The sequence below is a fragment of the Neovison vison genome, chromosome 8 (assembly GCF_020171115.1).
Source record: "Neovison vison isolate M4711 chromosome 8, ASM_NN_V1, whole genome shotgun sequence".
NCBI classification, from domain to species: Eukaryota; Metazoa; Chordata; class Mammalia; order Carnivora; family Mustelidae; genus Neogale; species Neogale vison.
The window spans coordinates 94986455-95009170 of NC_058098.1; the positions used below are offsets into that span (position 1 = coordinate 94986455).

The following is a 22716-nucleotide window of genomic DNA, read 5'->3' on the forward strand; positions in this document are numbered from 1 at the left end:
GAAGCTTTCTTTTCCCGCGGATCGGAGGCCGGGCAGCTGCGGTCAGGGAGCTAAACACGCGAGAGGCCACGGGGCCGCAAACCGACCGGGGCGGCGGCCCCTGCTCAGCTCCGGGCTCCGGGAAGCCTTCCAGTCTCCAGCCCCCAGCCCTTCCCCCACGTCCCGGGCTCTGCGGAGTGTAAACAGCCGGACTCCAGCCGGGCTAGGGGCGGGTCCGGTCGGGGAACCGAGGCGATGAAGAACCACATAGTCCCTCCGGTGCCCCAGGGTGCCCACTGGCATTTTCGGGGTGACGTCACGGCCTTCACTCTGATGTCACGTTGAGCATATGACGTCCTACGCAGCCCAAAAGCCCGGGCGCCAGAGCCTTCTGACCGAAACCTCGAGGTTTCTCGGGGTGGAGCCACTTGTGCGCGTCCCAGGGCTGTGGGTAGGGGTCTGAAGGTGGTGCACCGCACAACTAATCTCGGGACCCCCTCCCCTTTCTTTATGCTGCTCTTCTTGCTCCCCCTTCGCAGTAGGCGGGGGCCGGGAACGCCTCCGGTGGTCCGGCCCCGCCCCCGCCCCGCCCCTAGCCCGCAGGGCCAGGAAGCGCGGAAGGAACCGCCGGGGGCCATGGACGGTGCCGTGATGGAAGGGCCGCTCTTTTTGCAAAGTCAGCGTTTCGGTACCAAGGTAGTCGGGGGCAGGGGTTGCGGAACCCCATCAGACTTAGGAGTGGACTGTAGAGCCCAGAGGGAGCGGGGGGAGGCAGCGGGTTGGAGCGCGGGCCGGGAGCTGGAGAGCCCTATGACGTTCCCGCGAAGTTGATTTCACACTCGGGAGGTGGTCCTCGGGGTCTACCCTCTCTGGTTCTGGGGAGACCGAGCTGCATCCTTATCGGGAAACTTCGCCCCCTGTCGGGAAGCTGCAGACCCGAAGTCGGCCCGAGTTGGTCTCTCCTTTCCCGTCGGGGCCCGGACCGCTCCCTCTCCAGCGTCTCTCTCTCTTCCCAGAGATGGAGGAAGACCTGGGCCGTACTCTATCCTGCCAGTCCCCACGGCGTAGCGCGGCTCGAGTTCTTTGACCACAAGGGGTCGAGCTCTGGAGGCGGCCGAGGAGGCTCGCGCCGCCTGGACTGCAAGGTGATTCGTCTGGCGGAGTGTGTGAGCGTGGTCCCGGTGTCAGTGGAGAGCCCCCCTGAGCCTGGCGCCGCAGCCTTCCGCCTGGACACCGCGCAGCGCTCCCACCTGTTGGCGGCGGACGCGCCGTCCAGCGCTGCGTGGGTGCAAACACTGTGCCGAAATGCCTTTCCGGTGAGTGGGCCCGGCTGCCCTAGAGGGGCTGGGGCAATATGCACTGGGCCCTAGAGGCGACGCGGGGTTGGGCGGTTACAGCAGCAGAGCGCCTAGGCTGGCTCGGTCCCTGGGTACAGCGGTGAGGGAATTGCAGGGTCCACGATACTCTCTGTTCTTACCCCAGAAAGGCAGCTGGGCTCTGGCGCCTGCGGAGAACCCACCCAAGCTTTCTGCCCTGGAGATGCTGGAGAACTCGCTGTATAGCCCCACCTGGGAAGGTAGATGCCTGAGATGCCTGGGCAGGGATGGGGTGGAAAGGAAGGGTGTCCTTGGGAAGGGAGTGATAAAGAAAGATCAGGGACCCATGGGGAAGTTGGAAGCTCCTGAAGCTGGTTTCCAAGTGACTGGACAACCTGTCCCCACCTCCCCAACGTCCTAACCCACTAGTCCGGCCAACCTAATTGTGTATTCCTTCCAGGATCCCAGTTCTGGGTGACAGTGCAGAGGACCGAAGCCGCTGAGCGTTGTGGCCTGCAGGGCTCCTATGTGCTGAGGGTGGAGGCCGAGAGGCTGACTCTCCTGACCATGGGGACTCAGAGTCAGATACTGGAGCCGCTCCTTTTCTGGCCTTACACTCTGTTGCGGCGCTATGGCCGGGACAAGGTGCGGGAGCTGTCAGGGAGCACCGACTTTCTGGGTTGGCTGTGCGGTGGGTGGGTGGGGCAGGACTGGAAGGCAGGAAGCTCTGTCCTCTGGATAATGGTTCCTTGCTTAGCCCATGATCCCACCTCCCTCCCCAGGTAGTCTTTTTTTTTTTTTTTTGGTAGATGGTCTATACTAGGGCAGGCCCTGTGACTCATCTCCTTTCGTGGCTCCTTTTAACGTGTTTTCCTCCACATCTTCTTCAGGTCATGTTCTCTTTTGAGGCTGGTCGCCGCTGCCCTTCGGGCCCTGGAACCTTCACCTTCCAGACCGCACAGGGGAATGACATCTTTCAGGCTGTTGAGACTGCTATTCACAGGCAGAAGATCCAGGGAAAGGACGGGCAAGGGCAGGATAGTCTCAAAGCTGATTCCCATGAAGGAGAAGTGGCAGAGGGGAAGTTGGCATCCCTGCCTGGCCCTCAGGAGCTCCTGGGCAGCCCTCCCACCGTGTATGCTGAACCCTTAGACTCCTTGCGCATTCCTCCAAGCCCTTCCCTGGATTCCCTATACTCAGATCCCCTGGACAGCACTCCTGCTCAGGCAGGGGAGGGAGTACCGTTCAAGAAATCTCTTTATTGCGACTTGTACGAGCACGTGCAGCAGCAGTTGCTGAAGGCCAAACTGATGGACCCCAAAGAGGACCCCATCTATGATGAACCTGAGGGCCTGGCCCCAGCTGCACCCCGGGGCCTTTATGATCTGCCTCAGGAGCCCAAGGATGCATGGTGGTGCCAGGCTAGGATGAAGGAGGAGGGCTATGAGCTCCCCTACAACCCTGCCACTGATGACTATGCTGTGCCACCGCCCCGGAGCACAAAGCCCCTCCCCGCTCCCAAGCCCCGGGGCTTGGCCTTCGCTGAACCTGGAGCTGCAGGTGGTGGTGGCAGCAAAGGCCACAGCTCAGACACTGTCCTGTACAGCCAGGTCCAGAAGAGCAGAGCCTCAGGGAGCTGGGACTGTGAGCTGTCTAGAACAGGGGCTGACAGGACGGGGGTCAAGTCAGAGGGCTCCACATGACAGGTGGGGCAAGGCTGGGGTTGCTGATAGGACCACCATAGGAAGGTGGCACTGGGGATCAAAGAAACCTATTAGAATCTGCAGGGACCAGAAGGCTGGAGGGTCCTGTGTAAGCCAGCCAGGGGACTGGAGGGATCAGGGGAGTCAAGGGAGGATGATCAATCTCAAGAAGTCCTGGAAGTGGGACAGTTGGCAGGGGTGAGGGATGGGACCTGGGAGAGACCAGCACCCCCAAGTTATCCTCCCCAAAGGAATGGACAGCTGCTGGATTAGGTCTGTGAAAAGGGGTGCTTGGTCTGAGTTGGTGCAGTTAGAGGGGCCTGCATGGAGGCTCTAGGGTGATGCTGGACTGGGCCCGGATCCTCACCCCTGCATTGTTCTTTGCCAGAGACCTAGATTTTAAGAAGTTTATTCTCATTAAAGTCAGCTTGGGTTTAAGAGGTCTCTGTGTGTGAATAGTCACAGAGGGGCATGCTGGCAGGGTGTGCTGGGTGGGTGTGGAGGGGGTCAGAATGTACCAGGGGCCAAAGAAGGAAGAAGGTGAGTTAACTGAGCAGTGTTGTTAGCTCTCCTAACAATGAGAGCCTGGGTGGTCCAGTCAGGCCCACTTGGGCTAGAGCCTGTTTCTGGGATGCTGGGCGAGTTGTATAACATCTCTAACCCTCGGTTTCTCTCAATGCCCCTCTGTAAAATGGGAAATCCAACAACAGACTCTACTTCACAGCATTGTTTGTGTGAAAGGAGTTAAGTTTCTCAAGTACTTAGTGCAGTCTGCAGCACAGATTAAGCATTTTATAAACAGTGGTTATTCCATGGATGAGGAGGGTCAACAGAAAGGTGGACAGGCATGGGGAGAGGAGAACAGGAAGGGAATAGCTCTTTTTCACACCATCTTTCCCTCCTGTTCTCAGCTATATGACACCACCTGCCCCAACATACAAAAATACACACATATGCGCTCATATACATATGCACACATGCACACACACTTTACCTATAAGTACTCAAGCACCAACCATTTTTCTCTTTGAAGGTTAAAGGGAACTGCTATGTGGTGGGTGTAGTGGGAAGAGCACAGGCTTCAGAATGAGGCTTAAATTTCAATTGTACTTATTTTTCATGAGCTCTGAAAACCTTGTCCTTGCCTCCTGAGCTCCAGTTTCCTGAAGTTGACCTGACCTCATCTACTTGCTCACAGGGAACTAGAAGGAGAAATTCAGGGTTGGGAATGCTCCTAACAATGGTGGAGACTTACTGGGTATTTAATCTTCATCTGCGTTAAAGGTATCAAATGATCCAAAAGAAAATGAACTCTTGCTTGGAGAAGGAAAAAGTTCAGGTGTGTCTCTTCTGGGCCTGAGTGGTGGGGCGGGGGCGGTGGCAGCACTGAAGACAGAGGAGGGGAAGGCTCTGTTTCCCAGTCACCTGGAGCTCACTGAGGCTCAAGTGGACAGAAAGCAAGTCTGACCACAGAAAGCCATTCACTGTATGAGCCTTTGTATGGCTGTGGTTGAGCAGGGCACGGGGCTCTGGTGCTGGGGCCTCAGGGTCCCCAGGAATACTCCTCCTCATTCTCCTCCCCCACTTCCTCCTTAGAAGGCCAGAAGAAGGCCTCTGAGGAAGACTTGCTGGCTGCTGGCATCTGGGGGGCTCTTCCAGGGGTTGGAGTCATAGGCAGGGGGGCCACTGTGGCTCGAACTCGGTTTGTCTGTAACTGCCCAGCCTGCAAAGAAAGCAAGCAGACTTCTCTGAAGCCCAGACCACAGTTCCTGATCTCCTATCCTGTTCCCTGTTGGGCCTCATGTCCTGATTCCTTCCCATGCTCCATGAGTGACAGCCTCAAGCTCCAGGGCAGTTGAGTCCCCTGGGCTCCTCTCCACAGTGCCCATCTCCTGGCTGAGGGTCCCTCCTCTGTTAGCTTGCCTACCAGCTAACTCACGGTGGGTTCTGCTCCCATCTCTAGACTGACTATAGTTTGGAAAGCTCTTTCTCTTGTAACTTCAGCTAAGGTAAAGGAGGAGTTTCTAAAGTCTCTGTTACTGAGAAACTAGGAAAAGATAATTAGGGGCAAAGGGAAATATTATAGAATATGAATTTCAGAAAAACAACTCCACCCTCAATTCCTTTTCTCTCTTTAACCTTCACTGCTAAAACCCTGAATCTAGTTAACTAACCTTGGTCAGCCTCCATTTCCTCATCTGTAAAACAAGCATTAATACTTACCTTGCAGGGACGCTGTGAGGATTAAATGAGAAAGACACATGTGAAAGCACTTGTCACAAAACCTGGTAAATGGCTGGTATTTAGTAAATGCTAATTTCCTTCCCTTTGGGCATTTCTTTTTCCACCTTCCATTTAGCCTTTTCTCTGAACAGAAGCTGTGGTCTCAGTGCTGTCAGTTTGCTTAGTGGGACAATGGTCTGTTAAATGACTAATGAGTTATCATAAGTGCTACAGTTAAGATACCTAAACATTACCATATGTAAACACCCAGTGCCAGGCAGAAAAGCGTCCCTATCGGGCAGGGGTTCTAATTTCCTTTGTCTAGGGTAAAGCGCTGTTTTTTTTTCTTCTCCTGTTGGCTTGGTTCTCCCGTCCCCCAGGGAAGATCCAGGGAGGAGGGCTATTCCCTTGGTTGCAGAGAGTGGGGAGTTGGGGACAGGGTAGGAGGACTCTCTGGGATTCTGGGCATTGTGGGGAGGAAGGGGAGTAGGGAGGGAGCCGTACCTTTCTCAGGGCCTGGCTCTCCCAGCTTGGGTGGAGCCGGCCCTGAGGCTTGATGAAGGTGCTGCTCAGGTGTGAGTACAGATGGCTCCAAGCCTGCAAGGGGTTGTAAGAGGGCTCTAGTTCCAGGCTGTCCAGCAAGCTCTGAGGAAGAGAGAAGAGCAGCCTTACCCAGGGAACTTGAAGTCACAGAACACAAGATGTCAGGCAGAGACCTTGGAGTGTGAGAAGCTGGAGGATGTGTGAAGACCCAGTGCTTCACTGAAGACCGAAATAGATGTGGGTCCCACTGGGTGTCCTCGCTCCCAGATCTGAGTGCTTGTGATGATGTACAGTTCCTGCAAGAGTGCAACCTTGAATAGTTAGGGACAGGATGTACTCTGGTCCCAAGAAGTGTGTCATGGGATCCTGAGAGGGGTTGGAGTGCTGTGAGGGTTACAAGGGAGCCAGTGAGCATGGCTGTAAGCGAGGCAGTGTCCGAGGCCTGGGGGTGCTCCCAGTCTGCCTGGTGAGTACACTGAGTTCTCTGCCTGGCTTGCTAGGTGAGCACAGCCTGAGGACACACAAGCGCAGCATTCCTGAGCAGTCAGGTTTTCCGGCCACAACATCCTGTGCCAGGAACCACTGGCCCTGAAGTGAGACGCTGAGCGAGCCACGGCCACTCGTGCCCACCTCTCTCTGTATGCCCATGGCCGCCAAGGCAAGAACACAATCCCAGGCTCTGTCCTCTCTGCACATAAGCCAGCAATCCAGCAGTGATGTGGTTCCAGTTCTCCTTGCCCAAAGCCCCTCCTTCTGCCCTCAACCCAGGGAGGCTGGCAGAGGAAATCCAGAAACCAGGTCCAAGGAAGAGAGGAGGAGGAGGGGCAGGACCGAGAGAAGGGGGAGAAAATAGCCAGCAGCGCAGTTCCCTCTGATGCCTGGGTGTCTCATTTTGAAGCCCTTCCTATCCTGGGGTCCTGCATTGGCTATCTTTTCCTCAACAAAAATAGATGCTCACAAACAGGTACACCACCTCTGCACACACACAATGCAGAGAAAGACCGGTGGGAACACAACATCACACAGACACACATTACATTACTGACCTTCTGCCACCTTCTTGGCAAAACCACTTCTCCCTCTGCACCCCAGTCCTTTCCCCCACAGGCTCGCTCCTCTCCCTCATCCCTTTCTCCGACCCCCAACTCTTCTCTCCCTCTGTCTGTCCCATGAGATCTGAGCTCCACTTGCCTCCACAATCTTAAGGCTGTCATCAGGTGGGTCCTCAGGCAGCAGCGGGAAGGGACTGGGCAGCATCAGTTCCCGTGTGGCCACTGCCTTCACCAGCAGAGTGGGGGAGCGTGATGGCACAATCACATAGAAGGTGCTGGCAGGCTGCCTCAGGCTGTGTCCTCCGCTCAGGGGCTCCCCTTTGGCCAACAGCAGCCATTCTCTTTTCTGAAACAAGGACATATGTAAATGCTGGTTCACCTTCAGTCTTTGGCATGTTTTAAAGATCAGTCCCCACCAAGACTCTCCCAAGTTCCTCTGGAGGTGTCCAGAGGCCCAAACCATTTTACTCTGGCCTGAGAGAGAGAGGGACTTCCTGGCTGAGTTGCTAGTGCCCCAAGGTACTGCTCTTCCTCTCAGCTTGGAGTTGTACACAGAAGGGTTAACGATGCAGAGACAAGTTAAGAGATGCCCTTTAACCTGAAGTAGGTGTTCTCTCCAGAGATGCTAACATATTACTCAATGGCAAATGCAGAATTTTAAGAATTGTAATTCTTTTTTTAAAAAAAAGATTTTATTTAAAAGGACTTATTTGATAGATCACAAGTAGGCAGAGCAGCAGACAGAGAGAGAGGGGGAAGCAGCCTCCCCGCTGAGCAGAGAGCCCAATGCGGGCCTCAATCCCAGGACCCTGAGACCATGACCTGAGTTTGAGCGGAAGGCAGAGACTCAACCCACTGGGCCACCCAGGCAGGCGTCCCAGGTGTGCTCTTTTAAATCAGGCATGGGAATAAGGCAATTTGCTGTGGTAGTGCTTTAAGGGAAACCACTAAACTCCATGAAATGTGGAGTCAGGATTGTTACAATCATCTGTAAATTGTGCCCTCTTGCTGGAGGTGATCATCACTTACACCTGGCACAAACATAACAGCCTCCCTGCTACAGAAGATGAAAGAAAGCACAGTAGCTCTACCCCACTCTTAACTTACACAAAAAGTTGGAAAAAATAATATGAGAGGAAAGGCAGATGGAGGAAAAAAGATCTTAGGGGATAAAGGAACATTAGTGTCTTGTGGAAGACAAGTGGAAAGGTGGAAAATGACACAGAGAAGCACACTAAAAAGCCTTGCTGTAACCTTAATGCTATACTCCAGGGGCAATGTGCTGGGTGGAGGTGGTGTGGAAGGTTCTGGAAACTTAAAAGCAGTGTCGTCATTTTGTGCAGCACAGAATTCTGAGGAGGTCTGGTAGGCTGGGCAGATGGTAGGTACCTTCAGAAGTGTATCCTTCCTTAACATTTTGCTTATATTTGGTAATGTGCTGTCTTCTTGAAGAACAGATCCAAAACGGGATGGAAAGTCTACTTGATCCTTCTCAAATCCATTCAATTATAAACAGATGATGTAGAAATCATGGTTTGTTTATGTGTGTGTTGGGGTGGGTGGGGGGATTTGCCCCTGTTCTGAGGACATGGCCTCAAGTAACTTCTTTAAGCCTGGAAGGGATGTTCTCTGGAAGGGATAAGTAGCAAGTGGCAGGTCACTCCATTTCAACTGGCTCAAGTAACTTCTTTTTTAAAAAATTATTTTATTAACATATAATGTATTATTTGCCCCAGGGGTACAGGTCTGTGAATCATTAGGCTTACACATTTTCAACTGGTTCAAATAACTTCTGATGTGGACCAGGCTTGGATTATTACAGTTATTCAATATTCTATTTTTATGCTGGTTTATCCACTGTTTGCAAATTAGTTTATCTATTAAGAATGCATTGATTCTTTTTATTTTTTTATGTCTTATGACTTTATATCTTTTTTATGTTTTATGACTGTTTATGTCCCAAGCACTAGGCATGAGTATATGGAAATTTATTAGATGTGTTCCTTGCCCCTTGAGATCTTATAATATAGTAAAGGAAAAGTTTGTAACTTAATGTTAGTCCTGTATTTAGGATGACCAACTGTTTTGATTTGCCTATTTCTAGTACTGAAAGTCCTACATCCCAGGAAACCCCCCAGTCATGGGCAAACAGGGGTGGTCAGTCACCCTTCTAAGACTTCACAGAGCACAGAATATCTTGGCACAGTGACAAGTCCCTTGGGGGCTAAAAATATGGGAATAGGCATTTTTTGGGTCCTTTTCTTAAAAAAAGCAATGTGATATTACTTATACCTCAGTGTGTAAAGCAATGTGACATTACTTACACCTTAGTGTTATGGAATAAATTCATGACTGCTATATTGTGGGGTTACTAAGAAACTTTGTATGTTGCACACAAAAAAATTATGATCCCTAGAATTTGAGCATACAGGCTTTGAGACAATAGCTAAGTTTCTATTAGAGAAATAGTATGCAGAATTGAAAGAAGACTCTCAAAAGTAACTCCTGATGTGTGGAAAATCAGAAGACTGGCAAGAGATCAAGTTGAAAGGATTTTACAGAATGCTAAAGAACGTCTGGGCTGATTCTCACTTACAGAGAGGTTAGCAGAAGGCTCTGGAAGTAAGAGAGGCAAATGCACTTGTTAGAGTTTGATAAAGATATTAATTTATCTGTAATTCCTAGGAGCATTTGGGGAAAGGGAGAGATGGGGAAGTTGAACTTTAAGTCCTTTATTTTGGACTCTGAATTTCTAACTCCTTCTTGGATAGCATAATGGCACCAGAGATCTGAAGTACATGATCGAAGCTTGAATACGTTACCCAGGTCATGGGTTGACTTGTAGTTGTACCTGTGATGGAAATGGTTTGTTGCCAGAGCAGGTATGTGAGGCTGAGAAAAGACATAGGGATGTCCCAGAGGACTAGCTTTTGGGGTCCTCAATGTGAACAATGCTAAATGATGGTAGATGACAGGATAAGCTTTTGCTAATCTATTTTTTAAAGATTTAATTTGTAAATAATCTCTACACCCAACATGGGGCTTGAACTCAAAACCCTGAGATCAAGAGTCACATGCTGTACTGACTGAGCCAGGCAGGTGCCCCTTTGCTAATTCTAAAATAAGGAGAATGACTAGATGCTGAATTTACCAGAAAGCAGGTAAAAATGTGTCTGTATTTGTTGTGTTTGCTACAGAAGGTGCTAGGGAGCTTAGATTTTATTTTATTTTTATTTTTTAAAGATTTTATTTATATGACAGACAGAGATCACAAGTAGGCAGAGAGGCAGGGAGAGAGAGAGAGAGAGAGAGAAACAGGCTTCCCGCTGAGCAGAGAGCCCAGTGTGGGGCTCAATCCCAGGTCTCTGGGATCATGACCTGAGCCGAAGGCAGAGGCCCTAACCCACTGAGCCACCCAGGTGCCCTGGGAGCTTAGATTTTAGAAGGTGGGGACTGATTCTGTTTAGAACAGGTATGCACAGGGGCAGAGTTGATGGGCATACCATGCTCCAAGCTCATTCTCCCCCATCTCTGCCTTAATTTCTGATTTCTAAAGCTGTAAAAGAAGGTGTGGTAACCACTGTTGGTTGACTGGCCACTACTTTCCTGCCCCTCTCCCTTCTCTCTGCACATTTTTCAGTCTTTCAGTGATTGGTCTGGGGTGACATGTGACCTAGATTTAAATAATGAGACATAAGCAGAAGTTGCTGTATGAGACTTCTGGAAAAGCTTTGTAATATGCGGGCAAGCTTTTTGCCTCTTGATTGTACTCCTTTTTCCTAGGACAGGACTTGATCTTAAGGCACAATAGCCACATGAGGATCAGGCATAGGATGAAGCATATTTGCTATGGACGCTGTGGTAGAAAAATGCAAAGATCCTGGGTCTTTGATGGTATCAGTCTCAGAATTGTCTGTCTCCCCATACTTCTTGTTATAGCAGAAAAATAAATATTTAAAATTACTCAAGTTAGAGTTGGATTGGCTTTCTGTTAGTTGCAGCCAAAGGAATCCCTTACAGATAGCAAAGGAAAAGAAGAGGATATAGCTAATGGGGAGACAGCAGTAGAAAGGACAAGTTTAATGGCACCAGTATAGGCCTTACCAAGATGGATGGGAATTTATTATAGCAGGTAAAATCTTTAATTTCACCAAACTGACATTTCCTTGGTCTGCCATCAATATGATGTCCTGGGACCAAATTCAGCAATTAGTTTTTGGGAAGTCAAAAGTTATACATGGATTTTTGACTGCATGAGAGGATGATACCCCTAACCCCCTATGTTGTTCAGGAACCAACTTTATATATCACAACCACAGGGGACTTATCCCAGGAATGCAAGGTTGGTTTAATACCCCAAAATTAAAGAAGTAATACACCATGTTTCTAGAATAAAGGACAAAGATTACATAATCATCTCAATAGATGCAGAAAAAGCATTTGATAAAATCCAAAACACTTTCATGAACAAATTAGAAGCAAAGTGGAATTTAACTTGACAAAGGGCTCTATAAAAATCCCATAGCTAACATCACAAGTAGTGATGAAAGACCAGATGATTTGCCCCTGAGGTCAGGAACAAGACAAAAATGTCTGCTTTTGCTACTTCTATTCAACATGTACTGGAGGTGTACTAAGGACAAGAGGCCTCTTTACCACATTTTCTGGACTATTAGGACTCTAGGATTCTGAGTATGAGCCAGAGAGAGGCACTCATAAAAATATTGAGTATGTCGGGGCGCCTGGGTGGCTCAGTGGGTTAAAGCCTCTGTCTTCAGGTCAGGTCGTGATTCCAGGGTCCTGGGATCCAGGCCCACATCGGGCTCTCTGCTCAGCGGGGAGCCTGCTTCCTCCTCTCTCTCTCTCTGCCTGCCTCTCTGCCTACTTATGATCTCTGTCTGTCAAATAAAAAAATAAAATCTTTAAAAAAAACTTTAAAAAATATTGAGTATGTCAACATCCTAGTTCTTGGGGATTAATATTTTTCTAAAATTGGGTTAGAAAAAAATACAATAATATGACATTTTTCATATCAGAATACCCTTTATTACTGCTGTGAAGGTCAAGATAGATGTGAGAACCAGGTACGTGGGTGGATAAAGGACAAAAAAGATGAATGGGGGCAGGCTGTGATGGGGGAAGAAATAGCTTTCTAGTGAAGATATTTAAGCAGAATCTGGAAAAAATGGATAGATATTTGTCAGGGAAAGGCATACTGGCATACTGTTCCCTAAGAACATGAAAAAAAAGTATGGAGGTATAGGGAAGTTTGGCATATTTGGGGGACATTTAGCAATTTATTAGTGTGCATGGAGTAAAGGGTGGAAGGGGCACGGTAAAAATTGAAGCAAGAGAAACAGACAAGGCTGAGTCACAAGAAGCTCATGGATCCCATGCTAGCCTGCTGTCTATTCTAGTGTCTGTTTGTTTCCCATGAAGCTCAACACTTAACTTCATTCTAATTTTTTTTAATGGCTTCTGACCTGCTATCACCCCACTCTCAGCTTGGATTTTTATACTTGACTCTTCGCCTAATGTAACCAAGGACTTTCCATTTCCCCACCCATTTACAGCCCAACCAGGTCATTGCCTATGTAGTTAGACTCCTGCTGGACACATCCTGGCTTGAACTCTGTCACTTCTGTGGCCAATTAGGACAGACATGGCCTGTAAAGCTCTGGAATGTTTCTCCAGAGACTCTGACATTTTAAGTAGGAAACTGAAAGACCTAGGTGGTATTTTCATTTCTTTTTCTAGTTCATACAGACATGACTTTGTAAGAGAAATGAGGATGTGGAAAGTGAGTCATTAGCTGCATAACTGGGACTACACAGTAGGGTTTGGTAATTGAAATTATGCTTTCCTGGTGGTGGATAGATTCATCTCATAAATACTTAGGAAAGTTAATTATATATATTCTCTACCACATTCCATAAAGCAGTTATGCCAGTTTAGAAAAATGCAACAATCCAAAGAAGATAGAATACACAAGGGATTGGGCAAAAGAAAAATAAGGGTAGGGCAAAAAAAGAGCCAAGATTAGGTAAGCTCAGAGAAATGCAAACCACCCACTTCTGCTAAAAGGGAGCTCCACAGCTTTTCCTGATAAAAGTGTTTGGGAAGTTATCTTATGGGTCCTTACTGAGTAGTAAATGTACTCCAGAGAACTCCTGCAATCAATATAATGAATGTCATGTGGCTGTAGAGTGGTTAAGAGTTTGGGTCCTAGAGTCAATAATTTCTGGATTCCATCCTGGCTTTACCAGCTGTGTAATCTTGGAAAACTAACTAACCTCTCTGGGCCTCAATTTCTTCATTTGTAAAATAGAGATAATGATTCCTACTTTAATAGATAGTTATGGAGATTATATAATTTAATATTTGTGACATCTCTAGAACTGATTCAGGCACATACTACGCAAGTATTGAAATTTTTAACAAAGACATTTGAATAATTATTAGATAATTTTTATAAAATTTTTTGAAATTAGAAGTAATTTACAATTCTTAGATATAGATCATTGAAAGTTCCAGAGAATGAAGTAAAAACACATTTTTCTTCTGTGGTCTGGATTGATCTAAGAGTGAAATTTATGAGAATGGATGGATGGCAGATATCTTTCAGGAAGGGCCTGGGAATGGGTTTATCAAGAGTCTTGCTTATCTGATGAAGTGATATTTTTCTGAGGAAAAGGAAGTAAAATACTTAAATTAAACAAAATCATCTACAAGGAGGGTGGAAAGATATAATAGTCAATTCTCATGTAAGAAAATCCGGGGATGGAATAACACGTAAGGCTGAAGTTGACTAAGATTTAGAGCACATGTAAAGTATAATTAGAAAAGTTACCCAACATTTATAGTTGATGGGAGTGGGTGGGCTGGCACTAATGACTAGAATTTAATTATGGGAGTGTGGACTTTGCTCAGAAGAACTACTCTAAAAGAAGGGGCAGAGGAAGAGACAGCATTGAAGGAACTGACCTATGCCTATAGTTGTAAGAAAACCCAGGAACCTGAAAATGAAAACTTGGTGGAGCCAGCCAGTTTACTCTCTGGCTGAGAGTAAACCAGAAAATGTATTACAGACTGCCTAGCCAAATAAGAGATGAAAAGTGGGGGAATGAATGAACATTTAATAAATATCTCCTTCTGCATCCATGTGGGGATAGAAATGCCAGAAGCATGCTTGTTCTTTTGCCTAGAACAACTAGAGAAGCTGGAATATACAGAAACCATTTGTCTGAGGGCATGAGGATGTGCTGAGACAATGAAAATGAGAGGTAGCTAAGTTTCTGGAGAGGAAAGAATCCAGAGAGATGAGGAAATTATGGCAACTGCTTTTACCTTGAGGGCACATGTTGATTCTGAGTTGGAGGAAGAGCAGGTGGTAGCTGAGAATCTAGGATTTGCATATGCTGAGGCACTTGCAAGGGAACAGAGAAACCAGCAGATCTTTTGGTGGAGACCAGTCAGAGGTGGGTGTGTGCTCAAACCAATTTTTCTCTCAGCACATTTACCAAATACGGGGGCTACATGGAGCAAGAGGCAAAAACATCCAAGAGAAAGCCTTTAGAAGCAGAGTATTTTAACATACATGGTATAGAGTGATTAGAGTTGGAATTGTCCAAGGGAAAGGGATGCACATAATATATCAGGTTTCATTGGAAAATCCTGGAAGGCCGGGAGCAAACCAGGGTTAGACTCAGCCTCAGTAGGATCACAGTCCAGCCTGGACTCAGTACAGCTTCTTAACAGAATAGGAGGATTTGTCACCACTCTATCTGCATAGCACAGGTCAGGATGGACCCTCTCTGGAGGTATACCAACTAGAGCCTCTGCAATTTATTCAGACACACTGAGCATCTTTCATTAGAATATTACCAGGTGCACCAAAAGACAGGCCCACATGTCTGAAAATCAGAAGAAAAAAGAGAGCTAAAACAAAGCCACAGGTGATCCGGGTATTGGGATCAACATACAAGAACTTCAAAACAGCTGTGATAAGTACGCTCGAGAAAATAGGTGAAAAAGATACTTTGGGTGGCTCAGTTGGTTAAAGAGTCTGCCTTCGGCTCAGGCCATGATCCTAGGGTCCTGGGGTTAAGTCCCGCATTGGGCTTCCTGCTCAGCAGGGAGTCTGCTTCTTCCTCTGCCTCCTGCTCTCCCTGCTTGTGCTCTCTCTCTCTGACAAATAAATAAATAAAATCTTTAAAAAAATAGTTGAAAAATGAAGAATATTTCCAGAAATTTAGAATCTATTTAAAAAAAGAAACAAATGTAAATCATAGAACTGTTAACCAACCACTACATACAAATCATATGCCAGGCAAAAGCTAGGTGCTTTAAACATGCAATATTATTTAGCAAACTTAAAAACTATATGACATATATCTTATTGTCCCTATAAAGTATGTGACAGGGACAAGAGTTACTAATGTGTGTCTTTCGTGCACCTTCTCCCTTTTTCCCATTCTCCCCCATTCTACTTCTACTCACAAAAGGAGAAGGCTTGTGAATTCTATGCCTGGATGTTTTAAACAGGAAGAGAGAGACAGGACCTGAGGGGGAGGCAGACTATGCCAGACCCCTCTGGGCTAAACCAAGCTATAGAATATGTATATAGCTGAGAGAGGGAGGAAGAAGGTAGAGGAACAGGGACTGGTGATATAGACAGTTTTATTTTTTTTAAGTGTGTGTGTGTGTGTGTCTGTGTGTGTGTGTGAGAGAGAGAGAGAGAGAGAGAGAGAAGGAGAGTCTCTTGGAATGGGTCCTGGTTAGACATAATTGAGGAGTGAAGGACAAATATTTGAGAAATGTCATTGTGGGTTATGAACTATTTCCTCTTTGGTGTTCTTTGAAAGCACAAATAAATTTTAAAATAACTTTTTGGCCTCTGGATAGTGCTTCTTTGTATACCATTTATGCAGATATTAGCCAAATAGGGCCACTAGGTTTGTTAGGGTTTCAAATAAATGAATATACTACTGTTTCATGGAGAGGTTAAGTATGTTACCTGAATTTAACCAGTTGGGGAAATAACGAAAATGTCAGGAACCTAGGGCCGTATGATTCTGATGAAGCCCATGCTTTTCATGGACAAGACAGACTACATCTTTCCTCAATAGATTAGAAGGCTGCCTTGCCTTGACTTCTCAAAAAGAGAGGAGAATTTCTACTCTGAACCTAACTTTAACTAAGGCTGAGAAATTGATTGGTAAAATGGGAATGTGGTAGAAATGCCAGGAAAAGGCCATCCTGTTATCTTGGAGTCAGGTAGTCAGACTTCTATCACAGACTTTAACCAAAATCATAAGACCATATATTTGAAAAGCTAATAGAAATATGCTTTTCCCTAAAAAGAACATAGAGCACACAAAGGTCTAATGATAAATAAAGGGATTCAGAAAGACCTCATTGCAGAAGTACCATCTGAGTTGAGTTTTTCAAGTTGGGGTAGGGTTTGAACATATAGTGAGAGAGGAGAAGGAACAACATGAACAGAGTTTCAAAGGTGTGGCCATTTAAAGCTTATATATTAATTTGGCTGGACTCTATGGTACACAAAAGGGGATGATGGGAGATAGACTAGAGTCTGAAAACTGGCTAAGGAATACAGACTTCAAAGTATAATCAATAGTAAGCCACAAAATATCTTTAAGCTGAGCAGTGGCAGGGCCAGTGCTGTGTTTCAGGAAGATTAATCTGGTGGCAGTATATAAAGTGGACTGGGAAGGGAAACACTAAAGGCACTGAGACAAGAGATTGTTGCAACATTACAGGGAAGAGGTAAACAGACTCCAAACCAGGATAGTGATAATAAGAATGGAGAGGAGAGACACATGCAGCAGATGCCATGGGGAGAGAACAGGCAAGGCTTACGTTGCTGGGTATTGACACTTCCAAAAAACATGTGGCAGTCAGGGGCAGTGTTTCAAGAAGATTAACGTGGTCTAATAAACAGGGCAAATTAGAGGAGGGAGACTGGAGGTAGGGAAACTAGTTAGGAGTTTACAGCCTTGGAGAATAAACAGTGGGAATAGGAAAGAAAAGACAGTTACAACTCATCTTATGAGAAGAAAACTGATATGACTTAGTGATGAAGTGTGTGTAAAGGAAAAGAAGCCTAAAGGTCATGAGGTTTCAAGCCTGGGTGAGCAGACAGGGGTGGTGCTGCTATTAACAGAAAGATGTTAGAATGAGAAGTTAGCTGGAGGGGAAATGTCACAGTAAGAAACAGAAGACGAGAGTTACACAGGGAGCTGAGGACATCAGATTTTAAAAGAACATATGAAAAAGGTGTAATAAAGACTAGAAAACCAAGGAGTTAGTGAAGTGCTGTAAACCTGTAATATAGGACCAGAGAGGTTCAAACTCTAAATAAGGTCTGGTCACAGATTAGGTACTGGAAAAAGATTTATTGTTGGATGCATCAGAAGAGACTTGTGGGGAATTCTCCCCTCTATAAGTAGGTTCAAATTCTTTTTTTAAATTTATTTTTATAGATTTTAAAAAAATTTCTTTTCAGCGTAATAGTATTCATTGTTTTTGCACCACACCCAGTGCTCCATGCAATCCGTGCCCTCTCTAATACCCACCACCTGGTTCCCCCAACCTCCCACCCCCCCGCCCCTTCAAAACCCTCATATTGTTTTTCAGAGTCCATAGTCTCTCATGGTTCACCTCCCCTTCCAATTTCCCTCAACTCCCTTCTCCTCTCCATCTCCCCTTGTTCTGACTTGGCCACTTTGATAGCTATGTGACTTGGTAAGTCACTTGATCTCTATAGACTTTGGTCTTCTACATGTGTAAAAATGGGGATAACCATCCCTATCACACAGAATTATTGTGAGAATTGAGTGAGATAAATTATGCAAAACACTTGGTTAAGTGACTAGCCCCTAGTAAGTACTCCAAAAAAAGGGTAATCTATTAGTGATGGGTCAACCACACACTTGTGAATTTCCACGATAGAGGAGTGATAAGTAAGAGTCTCTGGCCTATAGAATGGTGCCTGGCATATACTGCTCAATAAATGTTTGTTGAAGGACTAAATGAATAAATAAATAAATAAATATCAGATCCTCAAATGCCAAATTTAGAGGCAGGAAGAATCTGATTTATATATGTAAAGCCATTTTTTAATTTATATATATAAAGCATATTTATATATTTAAGCCAGGAGGGACTAAACTATTCCTTCCCATCCTTATTATTATTTTTTTAGATTTTATTTATTTATTTGACAGAGAGATAGAGATTAGAAGTAAGCAGATGGAGGGAGAGGGAGAAGCAGGCTGTTATGCTGAAAAGAAATTTTAAAACGACCTAAATGTCCTAAATAGAGAAATGATTAAATCAAAATAAGGGAAAGGTTATGGGAATAATTCGGCCAAGTAATGAAATATTATGTAGCCATTAAAAATAAGGATTGTGGGGTGCCTGGGTAGCTCAGAGGCTTAAGCCTCTGCCTTTGGCTCAGGTCATGGTCTCAGGGTCGTGGGATTCAGGTTATTTGAATTTTTTCCACTGTAAATAACACTGGGATAAGCACGCTGGTCTATATATCTCTGTTCCTTTTGCTGATTGTTTTCCTGTGCTACATACATTCCCAACAATCGAATTAAAGTTTTGAAGTAGCTATCACTTTCCAGAAAATTTACACTTCTTCCAGCAGTGTATTGAAATGCAAATGCCTGTGTAAAATATCATGTACTGTAAGAATGTAGGGAAGCCACTTGAGGGAAATTCCTCTGGAGTGATGCAGCATCTCTGAGATCCTGAGGAATGGGGTGGAGTAAAGAGTCAACTGAGCTGTTGGGCTCTGATGGTCAGGATGTATCTGTTGTCTCTGCCCTGCTGAGGCAGGGGATGCGTGTTCTTCAGATAGGAAACAGGAACTCTGTGGGTGGGCCTAAAAGGGAGTGTGGGCTTTGAAACAGGAAAAAAGAAGCCTGCTTCTGATAGTGAGAGACACATTGCTGTGCTGGTCCAATCATCCTTATGCCACCAGGTCAAACTGCTCCTCTATTTCCACTCACAGTTAGACCTGTCCTTGATTATATTTGCAGTTGTTTTATTTTGCTTTCTAAGTGTTTCATGCTCTTTTCTAAGTGTTTCTAAGCTCTTTTATTTTTTTTCCATTTCAGGAAATGGGCATCCATGAAGATAATAAAATCAGAAACCAAGCAGTTATTTGATACCTTCCTCTTCCTCACTCCCTACATCCAATCCTTCACCAAGTTCTGACACTTTCTCTAAAATATGTCTTTTTAAAAATGATTTTATTCATTTATTTGACAGAATGAGAGAGAGAGAGCATAGGAGCAGGGGAGGGAGCAGAGGGGGAGGAGCAAGGGAGGGAGCAGAAGAGGGGGAGGGAGTGGGAGGTGGAAAGAATTTCAAGAAGACTGCCCACTGAGCAGGGAGCCTGATGCAGGACTCCATGTGGGGCTCATCTCACAACCCTGAGATCACAAACTGAGCTGACGCCAATGCTTATTAACCAACCCAGCCATCCAGGCGCCCCCAAGATATTTCTTTAATTGGTTTACTTTTTGACTTCTAGCATTCTAGTCCAAGCCACCATCATCTCTTGCCCAGACTACAGCAATGCTCTCCCACCTCATTTTCTTGTTCCCATTCTCACTTCTGCCGGTTCATTTCCAATGCTTGGTGTAAGTAATCTTTTAAAAACTCAAATCATCTCTCATGATTTCTTTCTGTACTTAAAGTACAAGATCCTGAACTTGACCTACAAAGCTTTGAATGATTTGATTCCTACTCACTTCTCCAGCCCACCTTTTGGCTCTCTCTCCCTCTCTTTATTTCAGTCACAATGGCCTTTCCATTCTTGATTCTTCTCTCTCTCTCCAGCCTTGGGGTCTTTACACATGCCTTTCTCAGGCATTCTCTTTCTGCCACCCTTCACTTGGCTAATTCCTATTCCCATAAATGGGTGGGTCTCAGTTTAAATGTTCCTTTCACATAGAGGCTTTCTGGCAGCAGCCTCTTCTTTTCCTTCATAAACTTCTCACAATTAAGTATTTATATTTATAAATTACATTTTATAATTATTTAATTTATATATATAAAATTCTGAATTATAATTATATATTCCATGCTTATTATATATATAAATATATATATATATATAAAATTCTGTCTCTTTTATTACAGAGTAAGTTTCTTGAGGCCATGGATAATGTCTATCATGTTATCATTGAATATCTACAGTTTAGCAAGATGTCTGGCACAGTCTAGGCGTTCTTCATTTAAATAAACCATAATGTCTAGCCCAGTGTTAGAGAAGTCTTAAAATACAGTTAGGTATGGAAAATACTATTTTCACTTAAATGTACAAAATTAGGGATTTTCTTTTTTCTTAAGTTATTATTTAATTTATTTATTCATGAGAGACAGAGAGAGAGGCAGAGGGAGAAGCAGGTTCCCCAAGGAGCAGGAAGCCTGATGCGGGACTCGATTCCTGGACCCTGGGATCATGACCTGAGCCAAAGGCAGACGCTTAACCATCTGAGCCACCCAGGCAACCAAAATTAGGGATTTTCAAGCTTAGTGTCATATAACTGAGTTCAGGAAGTATTCTCTATTGCATGAAACCAACAAAGGCAAGTCATATTTAATCTGTGTTTCAGAATATTTCCAGTTTTTTCCTGTCCTCTTAAGAATTGGGACAGGTTTGGGATCAGGGCAGGATTAAGCTAGATACTTTTCTGTGGTTGGTGCCTTAACACTCTTCTTCTTCCTCATCTGGGGACATGAATACTCACCAGCAGGCTGTGACACAAGGCATGGAAGTGCTGCTGATTTGTCTCCAGCTCATCCCAGTCCAGCTGCCAACAACTTGTGGGTCTGAGGATGAAGGGCAGTCCATATATCAATGACTCGCAGATCCCACTGGAATTTAGAGCCCTGGCAAAAGACAATGGCCGTGAAAGTCTCCTCAGTGATATGTACAACCTTGACACCAGATCAGCTTAAATTCAGCTTATATCTAAGACTCTACCGTGAAATCCTTTGGGTTAGGTCCTGTGAATTAATCACCTTAGCATGGCCAGCATCTAGCAAGGTATCTGGCACATAGTAGATTCTCAAAGTCTGTTAACCAATGAAGGAAGCACCATCATGAAGAGCAATCTGATGGATGTTTCTTCTCCTGAGCTTCTTTAATTCCAAGTGACTTTTCTGGGGATACCCCCAGAACACCCCTGCTATAATAACCATGTAACATGATAGTAGGCTAACCGTCTGCACCCAGTCCCGGCTCTCTTGTGGAAAGTGCTGAGAGGAGATGCATTTAAGAAGAAGATGAGGGGCACCTGGGTGGCTCAGTTGGTTAGATGTCTGCCTTCAGCTCGGGTCATGATCCCAGGGTCTTGGGATGGAGCCCTGCGTCAGGCTCCCAGCTCAGTGGGAAAACTGGTTCTCCCTCTCCCTCTGCCTGCTGCTTTGCCTACTTGTGCTCTATCTTTCTGTCAAGTAAATAAATAAAATCTTAAAAAAAAGAAAGGGTAAATTGGGGTGCCTGTGTGGCTCATTCAGTTAGGTGTTGACTCTTGATTTTGGCTCAGGTCACAAGCTCAGGGTCATGAGATTGAGCCCTGCATTGGACTCTGCACTGGGCATGGAGCCTGCTTAAGATTCATTCTATCCCTCTGTTTCCCTCCCCCCGCCCCTTCCCCCTGTTTGCTCTTGCTCTCTTAAAAAAAGAAAAGAAAGGAAAAGAAAAGAAGTTTAAGAAAGTTCCCCAAGAAGCATCTGCAGTCACACACTGGACAAGCTTACCTAGATACTTGAGCACAGACATGGTGATAGGAACTACGAAGCAGTAAAAGTGGTCTTTGCCATCATTGCTAATTCTACCCAAGAACTAGTTCCTCTGGAAGCAGAAATTCTAGTACTTAGAGAAATGGCAAGGCAGGAGTAGATCCTATCTACCCCCTTGTTCCTTGAAAGTCAGACCTTTGTCCTGATGGACTAAATACAGTAAGGTATTCAATATGCAGTTGCTGAATGGATAAACACGGCTGATCTTGTTTTTCTTGGTGTTCAGAGACTTTCTGGATTTGCAATCCTCATCCAGGCTTTAGAATATCCTACTGAGGCATATCTTCTACCATCTGGCTGTTAGTCTCCACATGATGGGCAGCCTGAGCTTGCTCTTTCACTCCTATAACTATAGTTTCTCCTTTGGAACTGACTCCCACCTGACTGACACTTGGAGATGCCCTCTACCTCTGGACTTCCTAGCTGGAACCAGTAAGAATAGGCATTTGCATGGGTTGGGGAAGTTCTCTTGTCCCATACTTGATCACCCGGAGCTTGTAACGAGAGGCTGACGACTGGGAGGCCATCTGGTACAGTGTGCTGAAGTCTCCTTTGGGGTCATCCATTCTTAAGGAGCCATCAGCTGTGCCAGGGAGCAGGGATGGGCTGAGGAGTCGCTCTTGGAGATCACATTTCAGGCACACTACAATAAAATGGCATTGGGGGAGGGACAGTTTGTCACAAGTTACCTCAGGCTACGTGATTAAGAGACAACATCTGCTACCCATTCCACATTCACCAGGCAAGTAAGGCTTGGGAGGAGGCAGGGGAGTAGAAAGAGGAAAGTATGACTGGTTTGGAAAGGCAGAGCAGGTCTGGACGTACAGAGTTTCTCAATACAATAGTTAACTTATTTTCTGTGTCTGATATGGTTTTTACTTGTTTTACTTCTGGCCTAGCTGAGCAGTTGCCTCACAGTGAGAGATCTGGCTTATGATCCAGTCTGAGAGGAACACGGGCTCTCTGTGGAGGAGGCAGCTAACACTATGATATGCAGAGGCCCTTTGCAATCACAGATGGAAATCTTGCTTCTGCTGCTTCCCTGTAGCTAAG

The 22716-nt window shown here is 45.7% G+C and overlaps 2 protein-coding genes across 5 annotated transcripts in view; one reads left to right on the forward strand and one right to left on the reverse strand.

The window, feature by feature from the left end:
- The first annotated feature begins 596 nt into the window (after window positions 1-596).
- On the forward strand, window positions 597-3436 carry DOK1 (docking protein 1). Of its 3 annotated transcripts, XM_044261487.1 has the most exons (5): window positions 597-675; window positions 996-1295; window positions 1462-1555; window positions 1756-1940; window positions 2186-3436. In XM_044261487.1, the coding sequence occupies exons 1-5, from the start codon at window positions 616-618 to the stop codon at window positions 2996-2998; spliced, it is 1452 nt and encodes a 483-aa protein (XP_044117422.1). In that variant the 5' UTR covers window positions 597-615; the 3' UTR covers window positions 2999-3436. The 3 variants fall into 3 exon arrangements, with proteins under 3 accessions (XP_044117422.1, XP_044117424.1, XP_044117423.1); XM_044261489.1 differs by lacking the exon at window positions 1756-1940 and having other exon boundaries at window positions 603-675; window positions 2186-2286; XM_044261488.1 differs by lacking the exons at window positions 597-675; window positions 1756-1940 and having other exon boundaries at window positions 1212-1295.
- Window positions 3437-3523: 87 nt separating this feature from the next.
- Window positions 3524-22716, reverse strand: part of LOC122915029 (meiosis 1 associated protein) — a 72474-nt gene continuing 53281 nt past the window's right edge. Inside the window, exons 5-10 of one of the 2 annotated variants that reach the window (XM_044261490.1) lie at window positions 22144-22306; window positions 20607-20748; window positions 6956-7162; window positions 5726-5866; window positions 5222-5233; window positions 3524-4721 (exon numbers count right to left, since the gene is read on the reverse strand). In XM_044261490.1, coding sequence (XP_044117425.1) covers window positions 4542-4721; window positions 5222-5233; window positions 5726-5866; window positions 6956-7162; window positions 20607-20748; window positions 22144-22306 — 845 coding nt within the window. In that variant the 3' untranslated portion in view covers window positions 3524-4541. The remainder of the gene's footprint in view (window positions 4722-5221; window positions 5234-5725; window positions 5867-6955; window positions 7163-20606; window positions 20749-22143; window positions 22307-22716) is intronic. The other variant, XM_044261491.1, reaches the window with a different exon arrangement.